The 25,461-nt window shown below is 37.5% G+C and overlaps 1 protein-coding gene across 2 annotated transcripts in view; it reads right to left on the bottom strand.

Annotated features, from left to right (window-relative positions):
• BABAM2 (BRISC and BRCA1 A complex member 2) overlaps positions 1-25,461 on the bottom strand; it is a 584,671-nt gene that overhangs the window by 54,771 nt on the left and 504,439 nt on the right. For both annotated transcript variants that reach the window (XM_043984330.1, XM_043984329.1), the window contains exon 11: positions 14,452-14,605. In XM_043984330.1, the coding sequence (XP_043840265.1) occupies positions 14,452-14,605 (154 nt within the window). The remainder of the gene's footprint in view (positions 1-14,451; positions 14,606-25,461) is intronic.

The following is a 25,461-nucleotide window of genomic DNA, read 5'->3' as shown; positions in this document are numbered from 1 at the left end:
CAAATGAATGGTCAGGCAAACAAATTCCTACATGAGTCATGTCCAAAAAAGTCTTTCTCATTCTATATCCTAAGTCCATCACTTTTCTGTTTGGAGGTAGGTAGCATGCTCCATCATTATTCTATAGTAAATTATGATTGGTTCTTGCATTGATGAGTTAAATCTTTCCAAGTGGTTCGACTGTAAAATGTTGTTCTATAAATTGTATCATACAAGACTTCCTAGGTTTGTCTGAAACTGTCCCTTTCATGATTTATTTATTAATTTTCATTTCCATAATCATACAATTACTAATTTGATATAGATCCTAGAGAGTAAATAAAAAACTAATTGAAACAATAACTTCAACAAAATTTTAGGACATAAAACAAATCCATGTAAATAATCAGTATTTATACATATTATTAACAAAATCCAGTAGGAAATAATAAGATAAATTCCCCCAGAATAACTGCAGAATGATAAAATATTTAGGAGTATGGCTAGTCTATAGGAACTATGAATTCAATTACAAAACTTTCTTTACATAAAGAGGGGCCTAAATATTAATTGTTCAAAGGTAGGCTGAACTAATATAATAAAAATGATAATACCTAAGTTTATTTATTAAATGCTATACTAGTCAAACTACCATGGAGCTAAAAAAAATTAAATTCATTTAGAAGAACAAAAGATCAAGAATAAAAAGGGAAATAATGGGGAAAAAAGGTGGGAAAGGAGGGGGCTACTAGTAACATCTCAAACTGGACAACAAAGCAGTAATCAGAAAAATGATTTGATACTGGTTAAATATTAAATCAATCCACAGAATAAATTAAGTATACAACATAAATGAAGCAAAGGAGAAGTAGTAGCTTTGTGTTTGATAAATCCCAAGACCTTAGTTGTGATTCAACTAAAATTGCTAGAAAAACTGGAAAGCAAAAAATTAGGCTTAGATCAATACCTTATGCCATATACTAAGATTAGCTCCAAATAGATACATGATTTAGAAATAAAAGGTCATTTTTTTGTCATTCAGTCATGTCTAACTCTTCATAACCCCATGTGGGATATTTTTGGCAAAGATACTAAAAGGTTATATCATCAACAAATTAGAGGAAAAAGGAAAAAAAATCACCTTTTGGATCTATGGATAAGGAAAGAGCTCACTCCCAAAGAAGGGATAGAGAGGATCACAGAAGATAAGTGGCTAATTTCAATTCTATGGAATTGAAAACTTTTTTGCACAAAGAAAACCTAAAATGAGAAGGAAAACTGGACAAGCCAAGTCAATAAGCCTTATGAAGAACTTACTGTATGTTAGGCACTTTACAAAGTGGCTAGATGGCAGAGTGAATAGAGCACTGGGCCTGGAGTCAGGGAGACCTGAGTTCAAATCTGCCTGAAACACTAGTTGTGTGACCCTGGGCAAGTCACATAACCTTCCTGTGCCTCAGTTTCCTCAAAGATAACAGTATCTGCCTCTAATGTGATGTTATAAGGATCAGTAAGATAATACATATGAATTGCTAGGCACAGTGGTTGGCACATAGTAAGCTTTATATAAATACTTATTTTCGCCCCACAAGCATATAGAATAAAAAAAGAAGCAAAAAGAAAGGCAGTTCCTTGCCCTCAAGGAGTTTCTGATTGGGAAAGAGCACAAAAAAAAGAAAGCTGAAAAGGATGGGGAAGGAAGGTACTTGTATGGGGGATGGGAGCATGGTGGGGAAAGACATCAGGAGCAGAGCCTAGAGAAGAATGAAGGCATGAACATAGCTTGGGCACTGTTCTAAAAATGTAGTCTCCAGAAGGAACTGAACAATTAAAAGAAAGGACACCTGGGACAGAGTAATCCTCTGGAGTAAGAAGGCTTCTGGGACATGTTGGAGAAAGAAGTCCAGAGAATCAGGACCAAGGTCCATAGAGGAATGAATGAGAGAGAATAAAGGGAAAAAACCATCTTTCTTAACAAGTTTCTCTGATAAGGATCTCATTTCTAAGACATATAAGGAATTGATTCAAATTTGTTAAAGAGCCATTCCCCAATTGATAAATGGCCCAAACAAAGGAAGAAATCCAAGCTATCAAAAATCAAATGAAATAATATACTAAATCACTAATAATTAGAAAGGTTGATCAATAGAACATATTAGGTTCATGGCCTACAGAATTAAAAAAAAAAACCCAAACTACAGTCTAGCATTTGACAAACCCAAAGATCCTAGCTACTCTTATAAAACTCACTAAACAGTCTAAAATTGCGGGAAAAATTGGAAAGCAACCTGGCAGAAACTAAGTATAGCTCAGCATCTCATGCTATATACCTCGAAAAGCTCCAAATGAATACATGACTTAGATATAAAAGTTGACATAAATAAATTGGAGGAGCAAGGGTAGAATTATCTTTTAGCTGTATAGCGAGGGGAAAATTTCAAGCAACTTTGAGATTTTGCTTCATACTTATCAGGCTTGTAAAGCTGACAAAAAAGGAAAATGAAAAATGCTGGAGGGGCTTTAGGAAAATATGAATATTAATACCCTGTTGGTGGAGCTCTGAACCATTTTGGAAAAGAATTTGGAACAATGTTCCAAAATGGTACTAAACATAGAAAAATATTTATAGTGTATCTTTCCCCCCCTTTTTGTGGTGGCAAAAAACCCTCAAACTAAGGGGGTGTCTGTTCATTGGGGAATAGGAGAATTATTTATATATGAAAATATTGTAAAAATAAAGTTTTAAATGACTTGAGAATTTTTATAAACACAATGATCAACCATGATTCCAGAGGACTGATGATGAATGCTAGCCCCCACCCCTGACAGTGAGGTGATAGGCTCAGAGTGCAACTGTGACACATTTTTGACACGGCCAATATAGGAATTTGTTTTGCTTGACAATACATATTTATTACAAGGGTTTTTGTTTTGTTTTGTTTACCAAGCCAGGAATTGGGCGGGGAGGGGAGGAAGGAAGAAGGAGGTGAGAGGAAAAAAAAATGTTTGTTAAAAAATGAATTAATCTTAATTGCTTTTCATTGTCTTTTCCTTGAAACTCTGTAGTCTTAGGCACTGTAATGCCTCTCTTAATGTAACCTAAAATCACACTAATATTATTGGTTACCATACTGTTGACTCATATTGAACTTGTAGATCACTAAAATTTGGAGATCTTTTCCCAAGAAATTGCTAAGTAGTCAGAAATTCCTCATCATTTACTTGTGAAGTTGATTTTTTTTGGAACCTAATATAACATTTTGCATTTATCCTCATCAAATTTATTTATCTTCAATTCAACTTCATCTTATCAGAATGGGCCCCAAAGTCTTTTGAGATATTTTTAGATTTTAAACTCTTATGCCCACCAAGTATCTATCCCTTCCAGGTTATCTGCAAATCTCATAAACAAACCACCTATTTTTAGGCAGCTAGGTGGTACAACGCATTGAACATCTGTCCTGAATTCAGGAAGACTTGAGTTCAAATTCTGCTTCAGATACTTATTAGGGTGTGACCATGGCCAAGTGACTTAGCTTTTATTTTCTCATTTGTAAAATGGGGATAATAAGAGCACCTACCTCCCTGGTTTGTTATGAAGATATACACACACATATACATTTATAAACACATACATGTATGTCTATTTACTACATATACATCTAATAAATATACATATGTGATGAATTTATACATAATTAATAAAACTCTTTGCAAACCTTAAAAAACTTTAATTAAGAAAAGGAAATAGGCACATTAATTTACCATTGGTGGAATAGTAAAATGGTCTGGCCATTCTAGAAAACATTTTGGAACTATGACTCCAACTTTAATAACATGAATGTGAATTTTTTTTAAATTTTATTTTTTAATTTTTTTAATTTTAAAAATTTTTATTAATAATTAATAAAGTATTTTTTCCCATTACATGTAAAGATAGTTCTCAACTTTTGTTTATACAGGCTTTCCAATTTCAGATTTTTCTCCCTCCCTCTCCTCCCTCCCCCCTCCCCTAGACAGCAGGTAATCTGATATAGGTTATATATATATATATATATATATATATATACACACACACACACACACACACACACATAATAACATTAATCCTATTTCTGCATTAGTCATGTTATAAGAGAAAAATCAGAGCAATGATGAAAAACCTCAAAATAGAAAAAACAACAGCACCAAAAACAAAAGAAATAGTATGGTTCATTCAGCATCTATACTCCACAGTTCTTTTTTTTTTTCCTTGGCTTTGGAGATCCTCTTCTATCATGACTTCCCTGGAATTCTTCTGTACCACTGCATTGGTGAGAAGAATATAGTCCATCACAGTAGATCAACACACAGTGTTGATGATACTGTGTACAATGTTCTTCTGGTTCTGCTCATCTCACTCATCATCAGCCCACGCAAGACCCTCCAGGTTTCTCTGAACTCCTCCTGCTCACTGTTTCTTACAGCACAATAGTATTCCATTGTATTCATATACCAAATGTGAATATTGTAAAGGGACATATTTCTTATCATGGCTTGGTAGTGCATTTTAGTTTAAGAAGCAGGGTTTCCTTAAGTGCCATGAAAGAATTTTATTCAAATTCAATTAACAGAGGAATATGTTTGGTCAGTGACAGGCAGTAAGAGTCTGGGGCAGTGTAGGGTTGTGTCCCTTTCTAAGTTTCTATGCTTACAATTCTGTTCCAAAAAGAGAATAAACAGCTGACTCTACTCAGGGAGCTTTACTGCTCTACATAAACCGTGAGAGTGTTTATATCCTCTACAGAGTTCCCTGGATGAATTACAGTCTTTTACCCACTCTTGACATACAAATATTTTCATAAGACAAACAAGGCAATTTAGCAATGTTGCTTTTGACCTCTTCAACCTTCCTCACCAACTGTAAGTATCTCCATGGAGGTGATTTTCCTGGTTAGATTCATCTGTTGTAGCCTTCAAGGAGAACAAAAGCACAATTCCAGTTGCCAAATGCTTCAAGCTTCAAGCCTGCCTTTTTACTATTTCTTCTTGCCAGCTTGTGATATCGTCCTGTCTTTCTCTTATTGAATTTAAATAGCTCCCTCTCCACTGCAGGAGAAAAGCTGCTACTTTTTTAAGGTCACTTCAGATGTTTTCTTTAAAGTGGTGTTAACATAAAGCAAATGTCTTTAGACACTCCAAGTTAATCTGTTAAGATAAACAAGCTTCGCTTACAATATTACTATACTGAAATCATAGGCTTATGGCCTATAGCTTCTTAAAGGCTCAATTCATGCATGCTTAACTGTCTGCTTAAGAAAAACAAGATTCGTTTGCCATGGAAACCCCACAGAAATGTCTGGTTCAGTCTACACACACACCACAAATAAAATGCCTATCTTCTCAAAATGTATTGTATGTATACACAGAAAAAAACCCCATAAAATTATCAGACTATTGTAATGTGCTGAACTCGCTGTACAATCGGTACTCTTGGGCACATTTCAGCCTAAACAAGTCACTGCCATTTCTTTTTTTTTTTTTTTTTTTTTTTTTTCACTCTTAGAATAGAATTTTATTTTCCAAAATATATGTAAAAACAAATTTTAACATCAATTTTTAAAAAACAATTGTTCCAACTTATCTTCCTCCTCTATTCCCACCCCCACCCTCTAGAACTCAAGCATTTCAAAATAAATTATACATGAGTAGTCATGGAAAACATTCCCACATTAGCTAGGTTGTGAGAAAAAAAACAGTCAAAAAACTCCCAAAACTTCAGACTGTGGAATTGTCAAAGAGAAAAAACATTTTTTTTTAAAAATGTGTTTCCAGGGGCAGCTAGGTGGTGCAGCGGACAGAGCACCGGCCCTGGAACCAGGAGCACCTGAGCCCAAATCCGGCCCCACACACCCAACACCCACCAGCCACATGACCCCGGGCAAGCCACCCAAACCCAATTGCCTCACCAACAAAGAAAAAAAAAAAAGAAAAGAAAAAAAATGTGTTTCCATCTATTTCAGATACTATCACTTCTTTCTCTGTAGATGGGTTGCCATTTTCATGGTCCTTCAGGGTTATATTGGACCATTGCCTTGCTGAAAATAACCACATGCTTCCCAGCAGATCATTTTACACTATTGCTGTTATTTCGTATACAGTGCATTTCACTCTGCTTCAGTTCATGTAGGTCTTTCCAGGTTTTTCTAATAGTATCCTGTTCATCATACCCTAAATAATGTACCTTAAACTTGACAAAGAATTTTCTTCGTATTAGCCCAGCAATGTCATCATAACTATTTCCCTCCATCCTATTCCCTTCCCATGATATTTACTCTATTTTCCATCTTCTTTTAAACTATTCCTCCTCAAAAGTATTTTACTTCTGACTGTCCCCTCCCCTACTCTGCACTCCCTTTTTTTCCACCCTTCCTTCCTTATCCTCTTCCCCTCATACTTTCCTATAAGGTTAAATAGATTACTCCTCCCAACTGGGTGTGAATGTTATTCCCTCCATGAGCCAACTCTGATGAGTTTAAGGTCTTTGAGCTAATTCTATGTTCCAAATTTTCTTCCTCCCTCTCTCCTCAACCCTCCCTATGAAATCAAGCAATTCAATATTTCATACTTGTGCCGTTATGCAGAACATCTTCACCTTCCTTGAAAGTATTTTGCTTTTTACTACTCTCCCAGAATCTGCCCTTCCCTCCTTCCCCTCCCCCCCCTTATCTCCCTCCCCTCCCTCAGGGCAAAATATATTACTATACCCACTTGAGTATGTATGTTAGTCCTTCTTTGAGTCAATTCTGATGATATTAAGGTTCAATCACTCCCCAATTCCTTCCCCCTCTTCCCCTCCCCTCCATAAGCTTTTTTCTTGTTTCCTTCATATGAACAACCTCTCCCCAGACCATCTCTCCCCTTCCCCCTCCCCCAGTCTATTTCTTCTACACCTCAACCCTATTTTAAGGATGTCATTATGGGTTAGTTAGGTGGCACAGTGGACAATGCACCAGCCCTGGACCCAGGAGGCCCCAAGCCCAAATCCGGCCCCATACATACGACACCCCACAAATAACAAAACATAACTTCCCTTCGTATTCAGTTCAGACCTGTGTCCTCTGTATTATCTTCCCATATAGGAATGTTAACAGTTTGATCTTTTAATATCCCTCATGAAGTCTTTTTCCTGTTTATCTTTTTATGCTTCTCCAGGGTGTTGTATTTGAAGGTCAAATTTTCTATTCAGTTCAGGTCTTTTCATAACAAATGCCTGAAAGTCTTCTTTCTCCTTGAAGTTCCATGTTTGCCTCTGAAAGATGATGCTTAGTTTTGCTGGGTACGTGATTTTTGGCTGTAGTCCCAGTTCCTTTGCCCTCTGGAATATCATATTCCATGCCCTCCGGTCCTTTAATGTAGAAGCTGCTAGATCTTGCTTTATCCTTATTGGAGCTCCACAGTATTTAAATTCCTTTTTTCTAGCTGCTTGCAATATTTTCTCCTTGACCTGGGAGTTCTGGAATTTGGCTATAATATTCCTGGAGGTTTTCCTTTTGGGATCTCTTTCAGGAGGTGATCGGTGGATTCTTTCAATTTCTATTTTAGCTTCTGCTTCTAGAATATCAGGGCAATTTTCCCTCACAATCTCTTGGAGGATGGTGTCTAAACTCTTGTTTTGGTCATGGTTTTCAGGTAGTCCAATGATTTTCAAATTATCTCTCCTAGATTTATTTTCTAGGTCAGCTGTTTTTCCAAGGAGATATTTCACATTGCCCTCTATTTTTTCATTCAATTGGATTTGCTTTACTGTGTCTTGGTTTCTCATAAGCTCACTAGTTTCCATTTGTTCAATCCTAATTCTTAGGCAATTATTTTCATCAGACAGTTTTTTAATCTCCTTTTCCATTTGGCTTTTCAAACTGTTGACTTTTTTCTCATGACTCTCCTGCATTGCTCTCATTTCTCTTTCCATTCCTTCCTCTCTTTCTCTACATCTTCGTTCTATCTCTCCTACTTTCTCTTCAAAGTCCCTTTTGAGAGCTTCCATGGCCTGAGACCAGTTCATATTTTTCTTGGAAGCTTTGGACGTTGGAGCTTTGACCCTATTATTTTCTTCTTCTTCTGAGGATGTATTGTGGTCTACCTTTTCCCCAAAGAAGTTTTCGATGGTCTTCTGCTTTCTCTGCCTACTCATCCTGGCTTACTGTTTCTTGGCTTTTTACTCCTTAAAGTGTAGTGCTGCTTCCCGGACACACCGTTCGTGCTACAGCGTGGCCCAGGGGGTGATTGGGCTTCTTCTCCAAGTCACTGCCATTTCAAAAAAGAGAAAGTACTAGACTTGGGCTTTACAGAGGTAGTTTCATTATGGGGAAAATAATAATTGTGTGACCTATCACATGAGGTTGCTGTGATCTAAGTACTTGGCAAATTATATAGCCTCTCCAGCTTTCTCCTCATCAGCTGCCTTCCTGACCTAGAGTTTTCTCTCATGATTGGTGACTGCTTCTTTCAACTATCAATTTTTTTTTTTTTGCAGGGCAATGAGGGTTAAGTGACTTACCCAGGTTCACACAGCTAGGAAGTGTCAAGTGTCTGAGGTCAGATTTGAACTCAGGTCCTCCTGAATCCAGGGTCGGTGCTCTATCCACTGTGCCACCTAGCAGCCCCCTCAACCATCAATTCTTAAAAGCCCCTGCCATGATTTAATGTACTCCTGACTCAAATCAACTCTGCCATTGTTCCTGGATGGGATGTGTCAATCCACTCTCCAAATGCCCATTAACCATTCTTGTAACTTCAAGCATCAAAGTGCCCCTCTCTATTCACCATCCCTTCCTTTTTGTGTGCTGTCTCTTCCATTAGAACCTAAGCTTCTTGAGGGCAGGGACTGTGATTTTTTATTTATATCTCTAGCAATTAGTATACTGATTGACACATAGCAAGCATTTAATAAACATTTTAATTCATTCCATAAGGTGTGAATTATAATTATTTTATCAAATTTATCATTTCCATATCTACCTGGTTATTAAGATATTCTTACTTGCAAATGATCTTGCAAACCCCAGGAAGACTTTTTCAAGAGAAGTCCTGTATGGTCACTTAAAAGGTACAGACCTTGAAATCGAAAATCTAAAATGGATTGTGATCTAATCTGGGAGAGAGAATTTATATGTTGATGAGATCATGGCTCCATCAAAGCAATGAAGTACTTTATGCCATATAACCCACTTTCTTCATTATTAATCCTAAGTGCCAGATTGGCAAAGACAGGTACACAGGTTCATGAGCACCAATAGCATAAACATTTGGAACTCTCTTCCATAAAGGTAGGCATCTATCCCTACCAAACTATAAATTACCCACCAAGATATCTTTGAAAGTTCTAAACTAGGAAGCAAATTTATAAATTTTCTGCCAGGTTTAGGACCTCTGAACATCAACAGAGGAGACAAAGCACTGAAGTTGAAATCAGGGCAACTATGCTTAAAATCTAACCTCACACACATCTTAGCCATGTAACCTGGGCAAATAAGTCACAACATCTTTGAGCCACATTTCCTCCTCTGTAAAATTAAAAGGCTGGACAACATGACCTTCTCATGCCTCTTCAAACCTCCCACAGGCAGGGAAGATGGTGGAGTAGGTCACAAAATCCCAAGCTTTCCAGATTTCCCCCACAAATGACAAAATAGTTCCTCAGGGTTAACATAGAGCAGCGAAAAATAAACAAGAGTTGGGGCTGAGCAGTGGTTCTCCTGAAACAACTGGAGAAGACCCAGGAAAGACTCTAGGGACTTGAGTTTGGCCTGGGGGGAGGGCAAACATCTCCAGACTATCTCCACTGAAACAACAAACAACAAGCTCCGGGGGCAGCTTGGTTGGGAGGTAGCCCCAGCCTCACCCACAAGAATTCTCACCTCACAGACAGTGTGGGGGTCAGACATCTGAGCAGGGAAATTAACAAATCTAATGTCCTTTTCTCAGCCATCATCTTTGACCTTTCTGCAACTTTTGACATAGCTGATTGCCTTCTTCAACTTGATACTCTCTTCTCTCTAGGTTTTGACCTTGCTTTCTCTATTCCTACCTTTCTTATTGCTCCTTCTTGGTATTCCTGATTGATTCTTCATGTAGGTCATGCCTAGATGAGAGTCCCACAGAGCTCTCTTATGGGCTCTCTTCTCTTTTCCCACTATACTAGATATGTCAAACATGTGGCCTTTCCTGAATGTCCCTGAGATAGATTAAAATCTAACTGGAAATATTTAACAAAATAAATAAAAATGCAATAAAACACAGATAACATTACATTTAAAAACTAAGTCCATATGTGGCTTGTAAGGATCTTCATGTAAGGATTAGTGGTCCCTCTTTCCATTTGAGTTTGACACCACTGCTTATGCAATTCATTTGTGCAAAAAATTTATAATTTTATATAATCAAAATTATCCACTTTACATTTTGTAATATTCTCTATATCTTGTTTGGCCATAAATTTTTCCTTTATCTGTAGATTTGACAGGTAAACTATTCCATGCTTTCTGAATTTACTTATGGTATCACCTTTTATATCTAAATCATGTACCCATTTTGACTTTATCTTGGTATATGGTGTGAGATGATGGTCCATACCTAGTCTCTGCCATACTGTTTTCCACTTTTCCCAGCAGTTTTTGTTTCAGAAGTTTAGATCTTTGGGTTTATCAAACACAAAATTATTATGGTCATTAACTATAATGTATTGTGTACCTAATCTATTCCATTGATACACCACTCTATTTCTTAGCCAGTACAGATTGTTTTGATGATCACCACTTTATGATATAGTTTGAGGTCTGGTAAGCCACTTTCATTCACATTTTTTCATTGATTCCCTTGATATTCTTAACCTTTTGTTCAATTAGATGAATTTTGTTACTATTTTTCTAGCTCTATAAAATAATTTTTGGTAGTTTGATTGTGATGGCACTTAAATAAGTAGATTAATTTAGGTACACTTGTCATTTTTATTATATTGGCTCAGCCTACCCATGAGCAATTAATATTTTTCCAGTTGTTTAATATGATTTTATTCGTGTGAGTAGTGTTTTGTAATTATGTTCATAAACTTCCCAGGTCTGTCTTGGCAGGCAGGCTCTCAAGTATTTTATATTGTCTACAGTTATTTTAAATGGAATTTCTCTTTCTATCTCTTCTTGTTGGACTTTGTTGGCAATATATAAAATACTAATGATTTATGTAGCAACTTTGCTAAAGTTAATTATTTCAACTAGTTTTTTAGTTGATTCTCTAAGTATATAATCATATCATGTGCAAAGGATGAAAGTTTTGTTTTATTATTACCTATTCTAATTCCTTCAATTTCTTTTTCTTATTGTTATAGCTAACATTTTTAGTACAATATTAAATAATAGTAGTGATAATCGGTATCCTTGCTTCACTTCTGATCTAATTGGGAAGGCTTCTAGCTTATCCTCACTACCGATAATACTTGCTGATGGTTTTAAGTAGATACTACTTATCATTTTAAGGAAAGCTCCATTTATTCCAATGTTCTCTAGTGTTTTTAATAGGAATGGATCTTGTATTTTGTAAAATTCTCCCTCTTGTTGTAAATTTTTCCCTTTCGACTGGATTTTTCTCTGCTGTCTACAAACACCTGTCTTTCCCTAATTAAAAAAAAAAATTCTCCCTTGATCCATTCAACCCTGTTAACTATCATCCTATATATTTTTTCTTCTTTGTGGCTAAACTAAAAAAAAACTGCCTAAAATTTCCTCTCCTCTTCCTCTCTTCTAAATCCTCAGAAATTTGGTTTTCAACCCAAGTGTGCAACTGGAACTATTCTCTCCAAAGTTTCCATTTATCTCTTAATTGGCAAATCTAATGGCCTTTTCTCAATCTTGATTCTCCTTGACCTTTCTGAAACATCTGATACTGATATTTCACTTCACATCTGATCACTTTCTTCTGGATATTCTCTTCTCTCTAGGTTTTTGTGCCATTGATCTCTCCTGGTTCTTTTATCCGTCTGACCACTTTTTCAGTTGTCTTTGCTGCCAGAACCACCATCTTGGGTAGCCACTACCCTTTTCCCCCTCTGTCTCTGTTTTCTCTATTTCCCTTGATTAGTGATCTCAATGCCTCCCATGGGTTCAATTATCATCTCTATACAGAAAATTTTTACCTTTATATAACCCACCCTAGTCTCTCTCCTGAGCTATAGTTACACATCTCCAACTGGATCTTGTACATACATCTCAAATTCAACATTTATGAGCCAGAACTCATTCTTTTTCTCCCTAAACAATTCCCACTTTTGAATTTCCCTGTCATTGTCAAGGGTACCACAATATTCCTATTCACAAGGACCATAACCATTGTATTATCAATCCCTCACTCTTACTCATGCCACATATACATTCCAATGTCAAATCTAGTTGCTTCTCACTTTTAAAAATCTCTTTTTTAATAATAAACATTTTTATTTAAAATTTTGAGTTCCAAATTTTATCCCTTCTTTCCCCCCTTCTCCCTGAGGCAGTAAGCAATCAGATTAAGGTTTTACATTTGAAATTATGTAAAACATTACCATATATTAGTCGTTTAGTATAAGAAAACTTGAAGAAAAAAATGAAAGAAAGTGAAAAATAGCATGCTTCAGTCTGTGTTCAATCAATATTTTTGGAGGTGGACAGTATGCTTCGTCATAAGACCTTTGAGATTGTCTTGGATCATAATGGTATTGCTGAAAATAGTTAAGTCATTCACATCAACATCTCTTCTACATATTCCTCCTCTACAGTTATATAGCTACTAATATAGGCCCTCATCACTTTTTTCCTTGAGTCTTCTAAGTACTCACCATCATGCCTCTCCCTTCTTCAATCTATCCTCCACTCAGTTGCCAAGATAATTTTTCCTAAGCATGTTATGTTATGTTAAGTAGTTTTTCAGTTATGTCTGACTATAACCCCATTTGGAGTTTTCTTGTCAAAGATACTGGAGCGGTTTGCCATTTCCTTCTCCAGCTCATTTTACAGATGAGGAAACTGAGGCAAAAAAGGTTAAGTGACTTGCCCAGGGTAATACAGCTGGTCAGTGTCTGAGGCCAGCTTTGAACTCAGGAAGAGGAGTCTTCCTGACTCCAGGCCCAGCTCTCTATCCACCTTGCCAGCTAGATACCCCTTTCAGAGACACAGATCTAATCATATCACTCCTGGGGGATGAAATAGGGGTGGGGTTGCCACCCCCAACCTCAATAAGGTGTTCCCTATTACCTCCAGGATCAATATAAGTCCTGTGTTTGATTAAAGCCTTCCACAACATGGCCCCTTCCTGCCTTTACAGTCTTTACATACCTTCCCCCCCTCCATATGCTCCCTATAATCCAACTAAATGGGTCAACATATAGTTCCTTGAACACAACATTCCATTTCCTATTTCTGTGCCTTCGTACAAATTGTCCCCCATACCTACTTCCTCATTCCCACCTCTTACATTCCTTGACTTCTTTCAAGATCCAACTCAAGGTCCACCTTCCACAAAAGGCCTTTCTGCTTTCCTCTAGTTTCTAATCCCTTATCCTTTCAGATTATTTTCTGTCTACTCTGTATATTTAGAGCACTGAGGCTGGAGTCAGGAATACCTGAGTTCAAATTTGGCCTCAGACCCTTCCTAGCTGTGTGATCCTGGGCAATTCATTTAACCTCAGTTTGCCTGATTTTCCTCATCTGTAAAATGGGAATAACATACATCTCAAATGAGACAATAATTGCAAAGTACCTAGCACAGTGCCTGGCACAGAGTAAGCAGTATGGAAATATTAGCTATTATTATTATTTGAGATAAAATTGAAAAACACTTAGCATTTAATAAGTGCTATAGAAATGTTAGCTATTATATACTTAGAAATTTACATGTTGTTCCCCACATCACCTAGCCCCAACAACTGAAATACAGACTCTGTGAGGGCAGGCACTATTTTTTTTGCCATTCTTTGTATTCCCAGGGCTTAGCTCAGATCCTGCTATGGAGTAAGAGATTAATAAATGCCTATTGACTGACTGATTAGTGGAGCACAATTCATTTAGGTCCTACCAAGATGGAGAAGCTTTAGGTAAAGGCTCAATCAAAGGTATTATCCATTGTCTAAGGACCAGCCTAGATAGGCTGGGAGATGCTTGGTATCAACTTGGTCACCAAAAGATGAAGTTTTTGGTCACAGTAATTCATGAAAACTCTCTACCCAGTGACAGCTGGGATTTTATTTTTATCAGTAGAGTAGCCACACTGAAATTATAGCTTCTTCAAATTTTGAAGGTATATAAACACACACATTTATTTACGTTGTGTGTGTATACACATGCACACATACACATACATATACAAGCATATGTGTATACATGCATGTTCACGTCCTAGGTCCTTTATGATGTGGGCAGATAATATAGAAAGCTATACTCAAGTAGAACAGTAAATTTTACTTACTTTGCTCTCTTGGCCATCTCATTGCCATCCCATCGTGGGCTGTATGGATAATTTTTCTGGGCCTGAGAGTACAACTGTCCACTATTGGTAAAGTGGTAGACTGACTGGAAGGTGAGAGTAGGCTGGTCTCGAGGAAAATACAGGGGAAGATCAACTGCGAAGATAAAAAAAAAAAGAAAAAGAAAAGCAGTAAATGCACTGATGGGAATGAACACATTTTCTTGGCTTCATCAGACCTATACTGAGTGAACATTATATGACCAGGATAGGATTCTAGCTCCAGTTCTGCTAGTAACTAGTCATGTGGCTTCAGGCAAATCTCTTTACTGCCCTGGTTGTCATTTCTTCATCCTGGCATCTGTGTTTGATTCTGGACCATAGACAAAGAAGTCTTAGACACAGTTTAAGGTCTTAAGGAGTTTATAATCCAATGGAATGAAGAGAGATCTACATGAAAAGTTTACTAACAGTACAAGGTACATTGAGTACATGTTATATGATTAATGACTGATGATAAGTACTACAGAAACTCAGATAAAGGAGAGATCATTTGGAGGATAGAGTGCTTAGGGAAGACAAGTCCTCAGCTGGGTTTTAAAGGATGGTTTAAATAAGCAGAAGGGTAGTGTTGGGTTCAGTTAAAAAAATACTTCCTTTCCATCTCATTTATTTTCAGTTTTATGTTATATAGCCCAAATAACCACAAACAAGTTTAATCAAAACTCTTATGTGTGTGTGTGTCCACTTTGACTGCAAGAATTATTGCTTCTTTTGTTCATTCAACAGATACTTCTGAAGTACCTGCTATGTGCTATGAGCTACACTTGGCATTGGGGGAGACACAAAATAAGATGTGGTTTTTGCCGTCAGAGAGTTTAAAATATACTTGGAAACATAAAAAATTATATAGATAAATGAATACAAATTAAATAGTTTTTGCTGCAATCACCACAATATCTTTTTTCAGACAGGAACATCTGGAGAACCTTACCATCCAGAGGAAATCCAACCTCCATTTGGACATCCTCCAAGAAAGGATACCTTTGAAAAAAATTAAGTCTCCCTGTTTTGTGCCTGCCTTTATGGTGATACTCAGGATCACTGCATAAAGTTCACTCTGTGGCTAAATCCATAATGGAGTCTTTTGTGGTCCTTAACTTAATCATAAAATACCTTGTAGGAAAAAAGTCTATATGGTTATTTTTTATTTTAAACTCTATTGACAAACAAAAAAACCACAATGGAATTTCCTATTCTCTATACCTCTCAGCCAGTTATGTGCTATAAAGATGTGTCTACTACAGAAAACAATCTGTTAAACATGGTTATTCCCTTCTCATGTTTTTATCCAAGGTAACTTCGATGTAGGGGCAGCTAGGTGGCACAGTGCCAAGCCCGGAGTAAAGAAGATTCATCTTTGTGAGTTCAAATCTGGGCTTCAGACACTTATTGGCTGTATGACCCTGGGCAAGTCACTTAAACTCAGTTCCTCATCTGTAAAAATAAGCTGAAGAAGAAATTGGCAAACCACTCTGATATCTGCCAAGAAGACCCCAAATGGGTTCACAATGAGTTAGACACAACTGAACAACAAAGGGAGCTTATATGTTCATACCATTATCATAAAGATTTAATTAAAATAAGCATATGTATTAATGGTTACAAATATCTTCCTGGTTACTTATTTCTTTTTGGTGTTTATGATTTTTTCCCCCATTCTTTGAGGATTTTTCTGATATTTTAGAAATTTATCTCTAAGGGACTTAAAATTATGTAATTTTAAAAAGTCAATTAGTATGGGGGGCAGGTAGGTGGTGCAGTGGATAGAGCACCAGCCCTGGAGTCAGGAGGACCTGAGTTCAATTGTGACCTCAGACGCTTAACACTTACTAGCTGTGTGACCCTGGGCAAGTCACTTAACCCCAATTGCCTAAAGTCAATTAGTATGGCTTTTTAGACTCATTCAAAGGGGATTACTTTAAGAGTTCTATTGATGAATTTCACCTGCATTCAACTAAAGAATTTTTATGATTTTTAATGTCCATCTTTTAGCCTCATTTTCTCACAGTTCAACCAGGTAATTTCAGTTCTTAGTAACTTATATGAAAACTAGTTTATTTAAGAAAATATTAAGGAAACACTGTCATCAGTATTCCTGGTTCAGAGGCTGGCTCTTCAGTTTTATTCAGCCATGGTAATGTCCTGGGGAACTGAAATTGACAAAAAAACTAAATTTCAGGATAAATTAATTTTTATTTGCCACTATTTACTTTAAAAACACTTTACATGGTTAACTAATTATCAGAGCACCCTGTGATCTTTCCTATGAAGAATCTTAGGAAGAGGAAGAGTCTCAGGAGAAGGTTATTGAAGGAACAAAGGTAGTTAAGTAAGCTGCATGTTTTTCAAGGAATCAGTCCTGATTAATGAAAACAATAGCAAGGTTATGAAGAAATGGAGAACAAATTGCTGAAAAACATCGGCAAAAATAGCATAAAAGATAGAAACTAGACCAGAATCCTAAGGAAAGGCACAAAAAGGGAAGTGTCTTTTGGGAAAACAATCTGGCTGTGTCTACATAATGCAAAAACAACTGGTCAGTTGAGTTCATTCAATGAAAAAAAATTTATTTCCTATTGTTTTGGAAAAAAACAATTGCTTGGTTCAAGTTTTTCCACTTTTCAATGGGCTCTTTTGGTATCAGATATTTTTTGTTTTGTTTTGTTTTGTTTTTGCAGGGCAATGAGGCTTAAGTGACTTGCCCAGGGTCACACAGCTAGTAAATGTCAAGTGTCTGAGGCCACATTTGAACTCAGGTCCTCCTGAATCCAGGGCTGGTGCTTTATCTACTGTGTCACCTAGCTGTCCCTGGTATCAGATTTAATGTGGCAGTAGTGGACAGAACACTGGACTGGAAGATCTGACAGTAGCTGCGTGACCATGAACAAGTCATTTAATGTGTTTAAGTCTCAGATTCCTCTTCTGCAAAAATAGGATAATCTCTGTAGTACTTCCCTCGCAGGGTTGTTGTGAGGCTCCTATCAGTTATTATTATCACAGAGTTCTCATAATAGTTGACATTTACATAGAGCTTTGAAACAACCTATGAGGTAGGTACAACTCCATTTTACAAATGAGGAAACAGGTTTAGGGAGGTTAAATGTTGCTCATGGCCACACACAGTAAGTGAAACAGGAATTTTAAATCAACTCTCCCAATTTGATATCCAGAATTCTTTCCACTACCCACATTGCTTACTTATCCCACACTCAAGAAAGCTATAATGTGGTCTCTCTCTAGCTATGCAATCTTATGTTCCACTTTTCTTAACCTGTAACTTTGGCTCTAGGAGTAAGGCTGGTGTGTTTACTATTCCCCATGTTCATTTCTATTTTCTTGCCTTTGCCTATTCTGATTCTCCTGCCTAAAGTGCACTTTTTCTTCTTTCTATTCATTCGTTAGCTTGTCAACACTGTGCACCTGCCATGTGCTGTTCCCTATTCTTGCACTTTCTAGCCAGCTGGTTTTTTTCTGTCCCTTCACCTGCAAGAGCTCTAAGTCAGGTTGCCTTACTCAAAAATGGCTCTACTGGGGGGAAGAGAAGAATAATGATACCTGAGGTTTGCCTCAGGATAATTTCCTGGATGCTAACTATCCATTCCTCTATGTTTTTCAATGTCAGGAATTCCATACAGTTAATGACTGTCTAACCACCCACTTCATGCTGCACCTTCAATACCTGTAGCTTTGGCAGGCACTAACTGGTTTCCTGGCTTGCAAGGTCCTCTGGTATTTGTGCTCTCTTGTTTTATTTGCTAACCTGGTTTTTGATCTCCCTGATTTGGGGATTTATATATTTTGTGAGTGCTCAGTGTCCCAGCTACCTATTCATTCCCTTATGCCTGAGGTGATACTTGAAACAATCAACTCATGTTCTATTCTTCCATGAAGCCTTGTCTGACGCCTCCAAACCACATGTTTTCTACTATATTTGTATTCAGCACCACGCAGTTAGGTTAGTACTTAGGTTAAACAATTAGAAAATAATGATGTGAAATTCTCTCTAGGAGTTAAACTGCTAAGGCCTTGAGCTAAGGTTTTAAACTTCTGTTTCTCAGGTATAACGCACAGTTTACACATATTATCAATATGATACCTGCTGATTTGATTGAATTTGTTAAATTTTGTTTTCCTTATTTTTAAGGCATGTAAAAGTATTATATTTTTCTCTCTCTTAAAATTAAATTGCTTTTTATTTATTTGTGTCCTTTGACTGATTTTTGGTCCTTATTAGTGGCCCTTGATAGGAGAAAATAAGGCTCGGTCTATGAAGCTAAGGCAAAAAGAAATAAGATTACATAGCCTATAGAAGAGAAGGCTGATGAAGTAAAGAACTTTCTGTGGACAAGGCACAGTGACGATCTGTTTCCATGTTCAAAAGGTACATTCCTATGCTCTATCTCGCACATGCCACACTTACATTGGATGATGAGGGATTTAATTTAGAGAAAAAAATATTTCTGATTATGTGGGTTGTAAAACCTTAGAGTGGCAGGTAGAGGAAAAATCTTCTTGGAAATCTTTGAGAAGATATGTAATTCTCTGCTTGGAATGGCTTAAACTATTATCCTGTTTGGAGGCAGGAACAGAGATTACTTTATCTCTGGAGGCTAAGCCAACTTTTTTTCAGAGAAGTAAGTTTTTTGGTAAATTTGAAAATACTATCATCACTCATTCTGCTAACCTGACTATCCAAGAGAAAAAGATTATTTTGGGGATCAAAGGCAGCCACACATTCAATTAAACTACCGGTTCATTTTTGCAAGCTTTTAAACTGATGTGTAAGTTCGTGATCTCATAAAATGTCTTATCTAGAACTATACAATTCTCCTTCCCTCATATAAGAAACCATATATCCAAAGACCATGCAGTCAAGGAAGTCCTGAAGTAAGTGACCAGAGACCAGGGGGGAAAAAAAGCTTCACTGGAAAACTGGGCCACAGGAAGGGTGGAATGGACTCAACTAATCTTTCTTGTGTGCTTTTAGTAATGCAATAATCTGAGATTTCCTTTCTGTACTCATTGAAGCTGGTCTGGAGGTGGATGTATTCAGAGGTAACTAAACCAGCCACAGAACAGGTCAAAGGCAGCTCAATTTAGTAGAACAAGTCCTGGAGTTGGAGTAGGGAAGCTCTGATATTTGCCACCTGTGTGAGGAGGTAAGTAATTTCAGTTCTCTGAGCCTCAGTTTCCGCAAATTTATGTAAAATGGAGGAAATAGTACTTGTGTTATCCAGCTTTTGGAATGAGAGTGTGTGTGTGTGTGTGTGTGTGTGTGTGTGTGAAGACTCTGAAAAACCTTAAAGTTGTGATTGCCACTGAAATTAAAGCTTCACAAGGCAGCTAGGTAGTGCAGCTGGACTTGGAGTCAGGAAGACTTGAGTTCAAATCCTGTTTCAGACACTTACTAGCCAGGTGACCTTAGAAAAATCATTTAATGTCTCTGCCTTAGCTTTCTCATTTATAAAATAGTGATAATAATAGCACCTACAAATCAGGGCTGCTGTGAGGACAAAATGATTTAATATTTGTAAAGTGCTTTGTAAACCTCAATCACATTTCTAGCTATATAAATGGTAACTATTAGTATTGTCATGCTGATTACAGAAACAATGTTTTATATAAACTTTGTATCTCTCCCAGAGTCTGGTATGATGCTTGTATATAGTGGGCACTCAATAAATGTTTGATGGGTGAACAAGGCAAGGAGAAAGCAAGTTCTGGGGGAAAAAAATCAAAATGTTGCTCTGGAAAAATAAATACTACCATCCAAGGCCACTTTATGGAACTGTTAAGGCCACGGCAAAGGACTGGGTTATTTTAGATAATGAGTCCAGAGATGGCAGGGACCTGAAAGGTTATCTAAGGTGACTGGCTCATTCAAAAGATGAGGAAACTGAGACCCAGTTACAAAAAGTGTAGTGGAACCAGGACTTGAACCCAACTTGTCTTATTCTAAATCATACTCTCTTTCTACTTTGGTGAGCACTTCCTTTCAGAGTAGGTATATCCTTCAACCAGGGCTCTCTGAATCAGAGTGTACAAGAACATTGGATTTGGGAATCAGAATGTACAAGTGTTAGTCCTTGATCCACTATGTCAGGTCAAAACTAGTCCAACCCCCATTTAAAATATGAGAAAGCTCAGGTCTAGAGAGGTAGAGTAACCTGTGGAGCCTCATGTAAATTCTGTCACCACTTTGAATCTCAGTTTCTTCACTTGTAAAATGGGGACAATAAGGCTTACATGGCCCACCTTATGGTGTGATTATGAGGACAACATGTGCTGATGCAGTGTGGTAAAGCAAAGCATAAAGCTAAGTGCTGTAGGGATGGCAGGTCAGATAGGGACATTTTCAGGGCTCATAAACTAGTTTTTGGATTACAATATTCCCATCTTTTTGCCATGTCATAGATCAACACTCTCTACATAAGAGGTGTCAAACCTGTCAGATTAATATTTAATTAGGAAATGTTTAACAAAATAAATAAAAATAGATACAACATAGATAATGTCAGCTCGTGGTTTTCTAAGTCAGTACGTGGTCCACAGGTGTGCTGTGGTCCATGGGGTCATGAAAAGTTGGACATGCCTGGATGACTGAACAACTACAACAATTTGAAGGAAGCTGCACATAGAAATTAGGAAGGAAGGAGAGTATTACAGGTTTGAAGGACAGATGGTGAAAATGCCCAAAGTAGGGAGATGGAGGGCCTTGTCTGAGGAATAGCCAGGAAACCAATGTCATGGGATCAAAGAGTTTATGTGGCGGTGTGTAAGACGTAAGAAGGCTGGAAATGTGTGGGTAATATGAGGGTGGGCTGGGTTAGAAAAGGTTTTGAATGCCAAACAAAGGGTTGATCCTGGAAGCAAAGGGAAGTCACTGGAGTTCACTGAGTATGTGTATGGATGAGGGGAGTGTGGGCGACATGATCAGACTTGCATTTTAGGAAAATCACTTTAGTGGGAGAATGGAGAACGGACTCAAGTAGGGAGAGACTTGAGGCAGGCAGATGCCCCAGCAGCAGGCGGCCACTGCAGTAATGAAGGCCTGAGGTGATGAGGGGCTGCACCAGAGTGGTGATAGAGTCAGAAGAGAGAGGGGAGTGTACTCGTGAGATGTGGCAAAGGTAAAATCGACAGGACTTGGCAGCAGCTTAGATAGGCGTGGGGGAGATAATGAGGAACTCAGATGACTCCTAGGTTGTGAGCCTCAAGGACTGGGAGGACAGTACTGCTCTCTAAAGGAAGAAGGAAGGGAGGTAGTGGCAAGGGTCTTGAGTAAAAGATAATGAGCGAGCTCTGTTTCAGACATACTGAGTTTGAGATGCTCCATGGGGAGGATTCAAAGACAAAAATGAAGAAATCCCTTATTTCAAGGGGCTTATTGTTCTTCTGGAGAGAGAGAGGACATATATGTAGATAGGTAATATAAGCTAATGTGGAGATAGAGAATTAATTATCAATTGGGAGACTGAAGGAAGATTTCCAGGGGGAGGATATACCTAAGCTGCACCTGAAAGAAGAAATACTAGCCAACATCTATGTAGCACTTTAAGGTGTGCCAAATGTAGGCATCTAGGTGGCACAGTGGATAGAGCACAGGGCTTGGAATCATAAAAACTCATCTTTGTGAGTTCAAATCTGGTCCCAGACACTTACTAGCTTTGTGACCCTGGGCAAGTCACTTAACCCTGATTGCCTCAGTTTCTTCAAGTGTCAAATGAGCTGGAGAAGGAAATGGCAAACTGCTCCAGTATCTTTGCCAAGAAAACTCCAAATGGGGTCACTAAGAGTAGAACATGACTGAAAATGATTACACAACAAGAAAAAGTGTCCTACACTTATATACTAGGTCACGCTCTAGTAAGGCACTGGTACTATTACTATCTTCATGTTACTGATGAGAAAATCAAAGCAGAAAGAGGTTAAATGATGTGCCCAGGGTCACTGAACTAGTAAAAGTCTCAGGTTTTGAGTTCAGGTCTTCTTCATTTTGAGTCCAGAAAGCTGTCTAGTCTGCTCAATAAGATATCAATTCCTCTTTTCATAGAGGCAGAGACACGAAAGAATACATCCATCTCCCCATGGAAGATGCACCAATATAGAAGGTAGAATGATGATTCTGGGGAACAGACAGTAGTAGTCCAGTGTGGCAGAAACATACTGTAAAGTATATGAAAGAGAGGAATGAAATAAGGCTCTTAAGGCAGAAGCTAGACTATGAAGGGAGGCCTTAAATACTGAGCTAAGGAGTTTGTATTTTATCCTTGTGGCAATAAGAAGCCATTAACATGACTGAAGAGAGCAGCAACACGGTCAGAACTAGGCAGTAAGACTATGTTGAGGTAAACTGGCAAAGATGATGGCACATGAAAAGTGTAGAACAGCTCTCAAACATAACTACTCCCACAAAGTTCAAGGAAGACTAATGAATTATGACAGAGAAATCCAAGGAAATCCCAGCCTACATCAGCATACAGAGAGAGCTAGAGGTCTGTAGGCCCTGCAAAGATTTTCAATCCAGGAAGGGAACTGGGACGGAGAGGTCTGTGGCTGTGTATCAGGGGATGGAGAGGGGTCAGCGTGGCTGGGGATGAGGCTGTGTACTGGGAAGACAGCAGAGACAAGAGTGAGTCCATGGTGCCATTGCTCTGAGTCTAAGGTAAGCCCTCTGATTCAGACCAGGGCCAAGCCTGAAGCCCCACAGGGTCTGTACTCTGAATCCACAGGCTCTTCCAGCTAGCTGAGAGGGACTGGAAACAGTAGTTGTTTACTGGACACCCAACCTGGGACATGCCTGCAGTTATGTCATCCAGATTCAAATGAAGGTGAGGAGCCTACAAAGTCCAGACCAGGATGGCAGTGGTTAGAGTTAAACTCAGATCTGACCACTTAGGGAATGCTCAAAGTTTACAGCTCCCTGACCTTAACTGACCTGAGATTATGAGAACACAGCATTCAACAGCCAGAAAAAGCAGTAGCACATCCCCAGACACTACAGATCAGGACTAAACAAGGCCCTAACATTCCTTCTTGAAGTAAGCAGAGGCTGGCTTGAATACAAAGTACCAATTCAGGAAGTAAGGCTGAAAGAATGAGCAAATAAAAAACAAACAAACAAGCAAACAAACACAAGATAATGGGTCATTATGAAACCAGAGATGCCCAGTACATAAATTCCGAAGAATAGAATAAAATCACAACAACTACAGGACAAGCCTCAAAGAAAAACACAACCTGGCCACAAGGTAAACTAGAATGCCTGGAAGAAAGGAAACAAAAAAATTTAAAAATAATTATTATAATAAAAATAATCATAATGAAACCAGAGAGTTCTAGAGGAAAGACATAGAAGGAAAATTAATAGGTTAGCATAAGAGATACAAAATCTTACCCTAGTAAAAGATCATCTGAAAATTAGAATAATCAAAAGAGAAGGTAATGACTCCATAAGTACAAGAAATATTGGGGGGAAAACACAAAGAACTAAAAAAAGATGAAAACATAAAGTATCTAATAGAAACAATTAATAAAAAATAAAACTACACAAATAAACTGTATGAAAGCTATAACACCTCATAAAAAGATCTTGAATGAGAACATGTTCAGAGTTATATTATGGACTGAAGAAGGGAAAGGTTGGAAACAGAGTGATCATTTAGGAAGCTATTTGATAGTCTACAAGAGAAGCTATAAAATCTTGAACTAGGGTGAACCAAGAAAAGGGATAGATGTGTAAGCTATTGTGTAGATATAACAGACAAGATGTGATGCCTAATTGAAAGTATGTATGTATGCACGCTTTTGCATCAGTGGGGAGTCTATAAACATGCATATAACATTGAGATTTCCCCCCAATATATTGACTGGTTTTGCTGATTTCCCATCCCTGCCCTTCTTTTAAAAAATATTTTTTCTTTAAAATAATAAGGCATGGCTCCATGTGAGGGGGAAAGTAGGAGGACAGAGAGGGAAATGTAGGCAACGTAAAAAGAAATGTTATCAATTAAAATCTATGGGTAAGAGAGAAAAAATAAGCAAAGATGACTCCAAGTTTACAAAATTGGTGGGAAATGAGGAAATTAGGAGAGATGTGAGTTTATTAGGGGAAAATGATGATATATCTTTTGGACTTCTTTATTATAAGGTGCCACTCTAGGTGGTGTTATTAGAGTCAGGGAAAATATTAGGTCTGGATATATATATATGTTTGAGGGTCTTCTATGTAGAGGCAAAAACTGAACAGTTGATATTATACATTATCAGTAAAACCAAAACAAGACAAACTGACAGAAGTCAACAATGGAGGAAGCAGAGAAAAAAAGAAATAGAATCAATGGGAAAAAAGTTTTTCAGACATATTACAAAACAAGATCAAGGGACAATAGAAATGGAAAGAGACTTGAAAACTTAATCTGCAAAAATAATAGAACTATAACTCAGAGATAAACTAAAGTCATCAGAGCATCAGAATTTAACTCCCATTTCTCAAGAAAATTGCTCATCAAATTCTCCAAGCAGTGGTAAGAGCAAATGACAGAAATATTACTATAATTTACCCAATAGAAACCAGAGATTTAGTTAATAATTTAACCAATTCCTGTTATATGGAAACAAGCACAGACACAAATAACTGAGCAATTTTTGAAGAAGCTGTATCAGGCAGGGTCATTTGATATGAAAAACAATGGCAAGCATCAAATAATTAAATTTTTTGGCCATGGAGACACAAGTACAAAATGGCCCACATCCTTGTTCAGCCACTGTCTACTTCAATAGTAAGAGTGGTATTGTGGCAGAAAACAAAGCTGAGTTCTAAGAGTAAACAAATACAAATATAACTTTGTTAAAGATCAAGTTTCCAAAGAACTATTGACCAATGATGTGACACATTATTGGAGGTATTAAGTCAATTTCATACTAACATTATCACTACAAATGAAATAA

Source organism: Dromiciops gliroides, chromosome 2, assembly GCF_019393635.1.
Source record: "Dromiciops gliroides isolate mDroGli1 chromosome 2, mDroGli1.pri, whole genome shotgun sequence".
Taxonomy (NCBI): Eukaryota; Metazoa; Chordata; class Mammalia; order Microbiotheria; family Microbiotheriidae; genus Dromiciops; species Dromiciops gliroides.
This window is presented reverse-complemented; position numbering and strand designations above follow the sequence as displayed.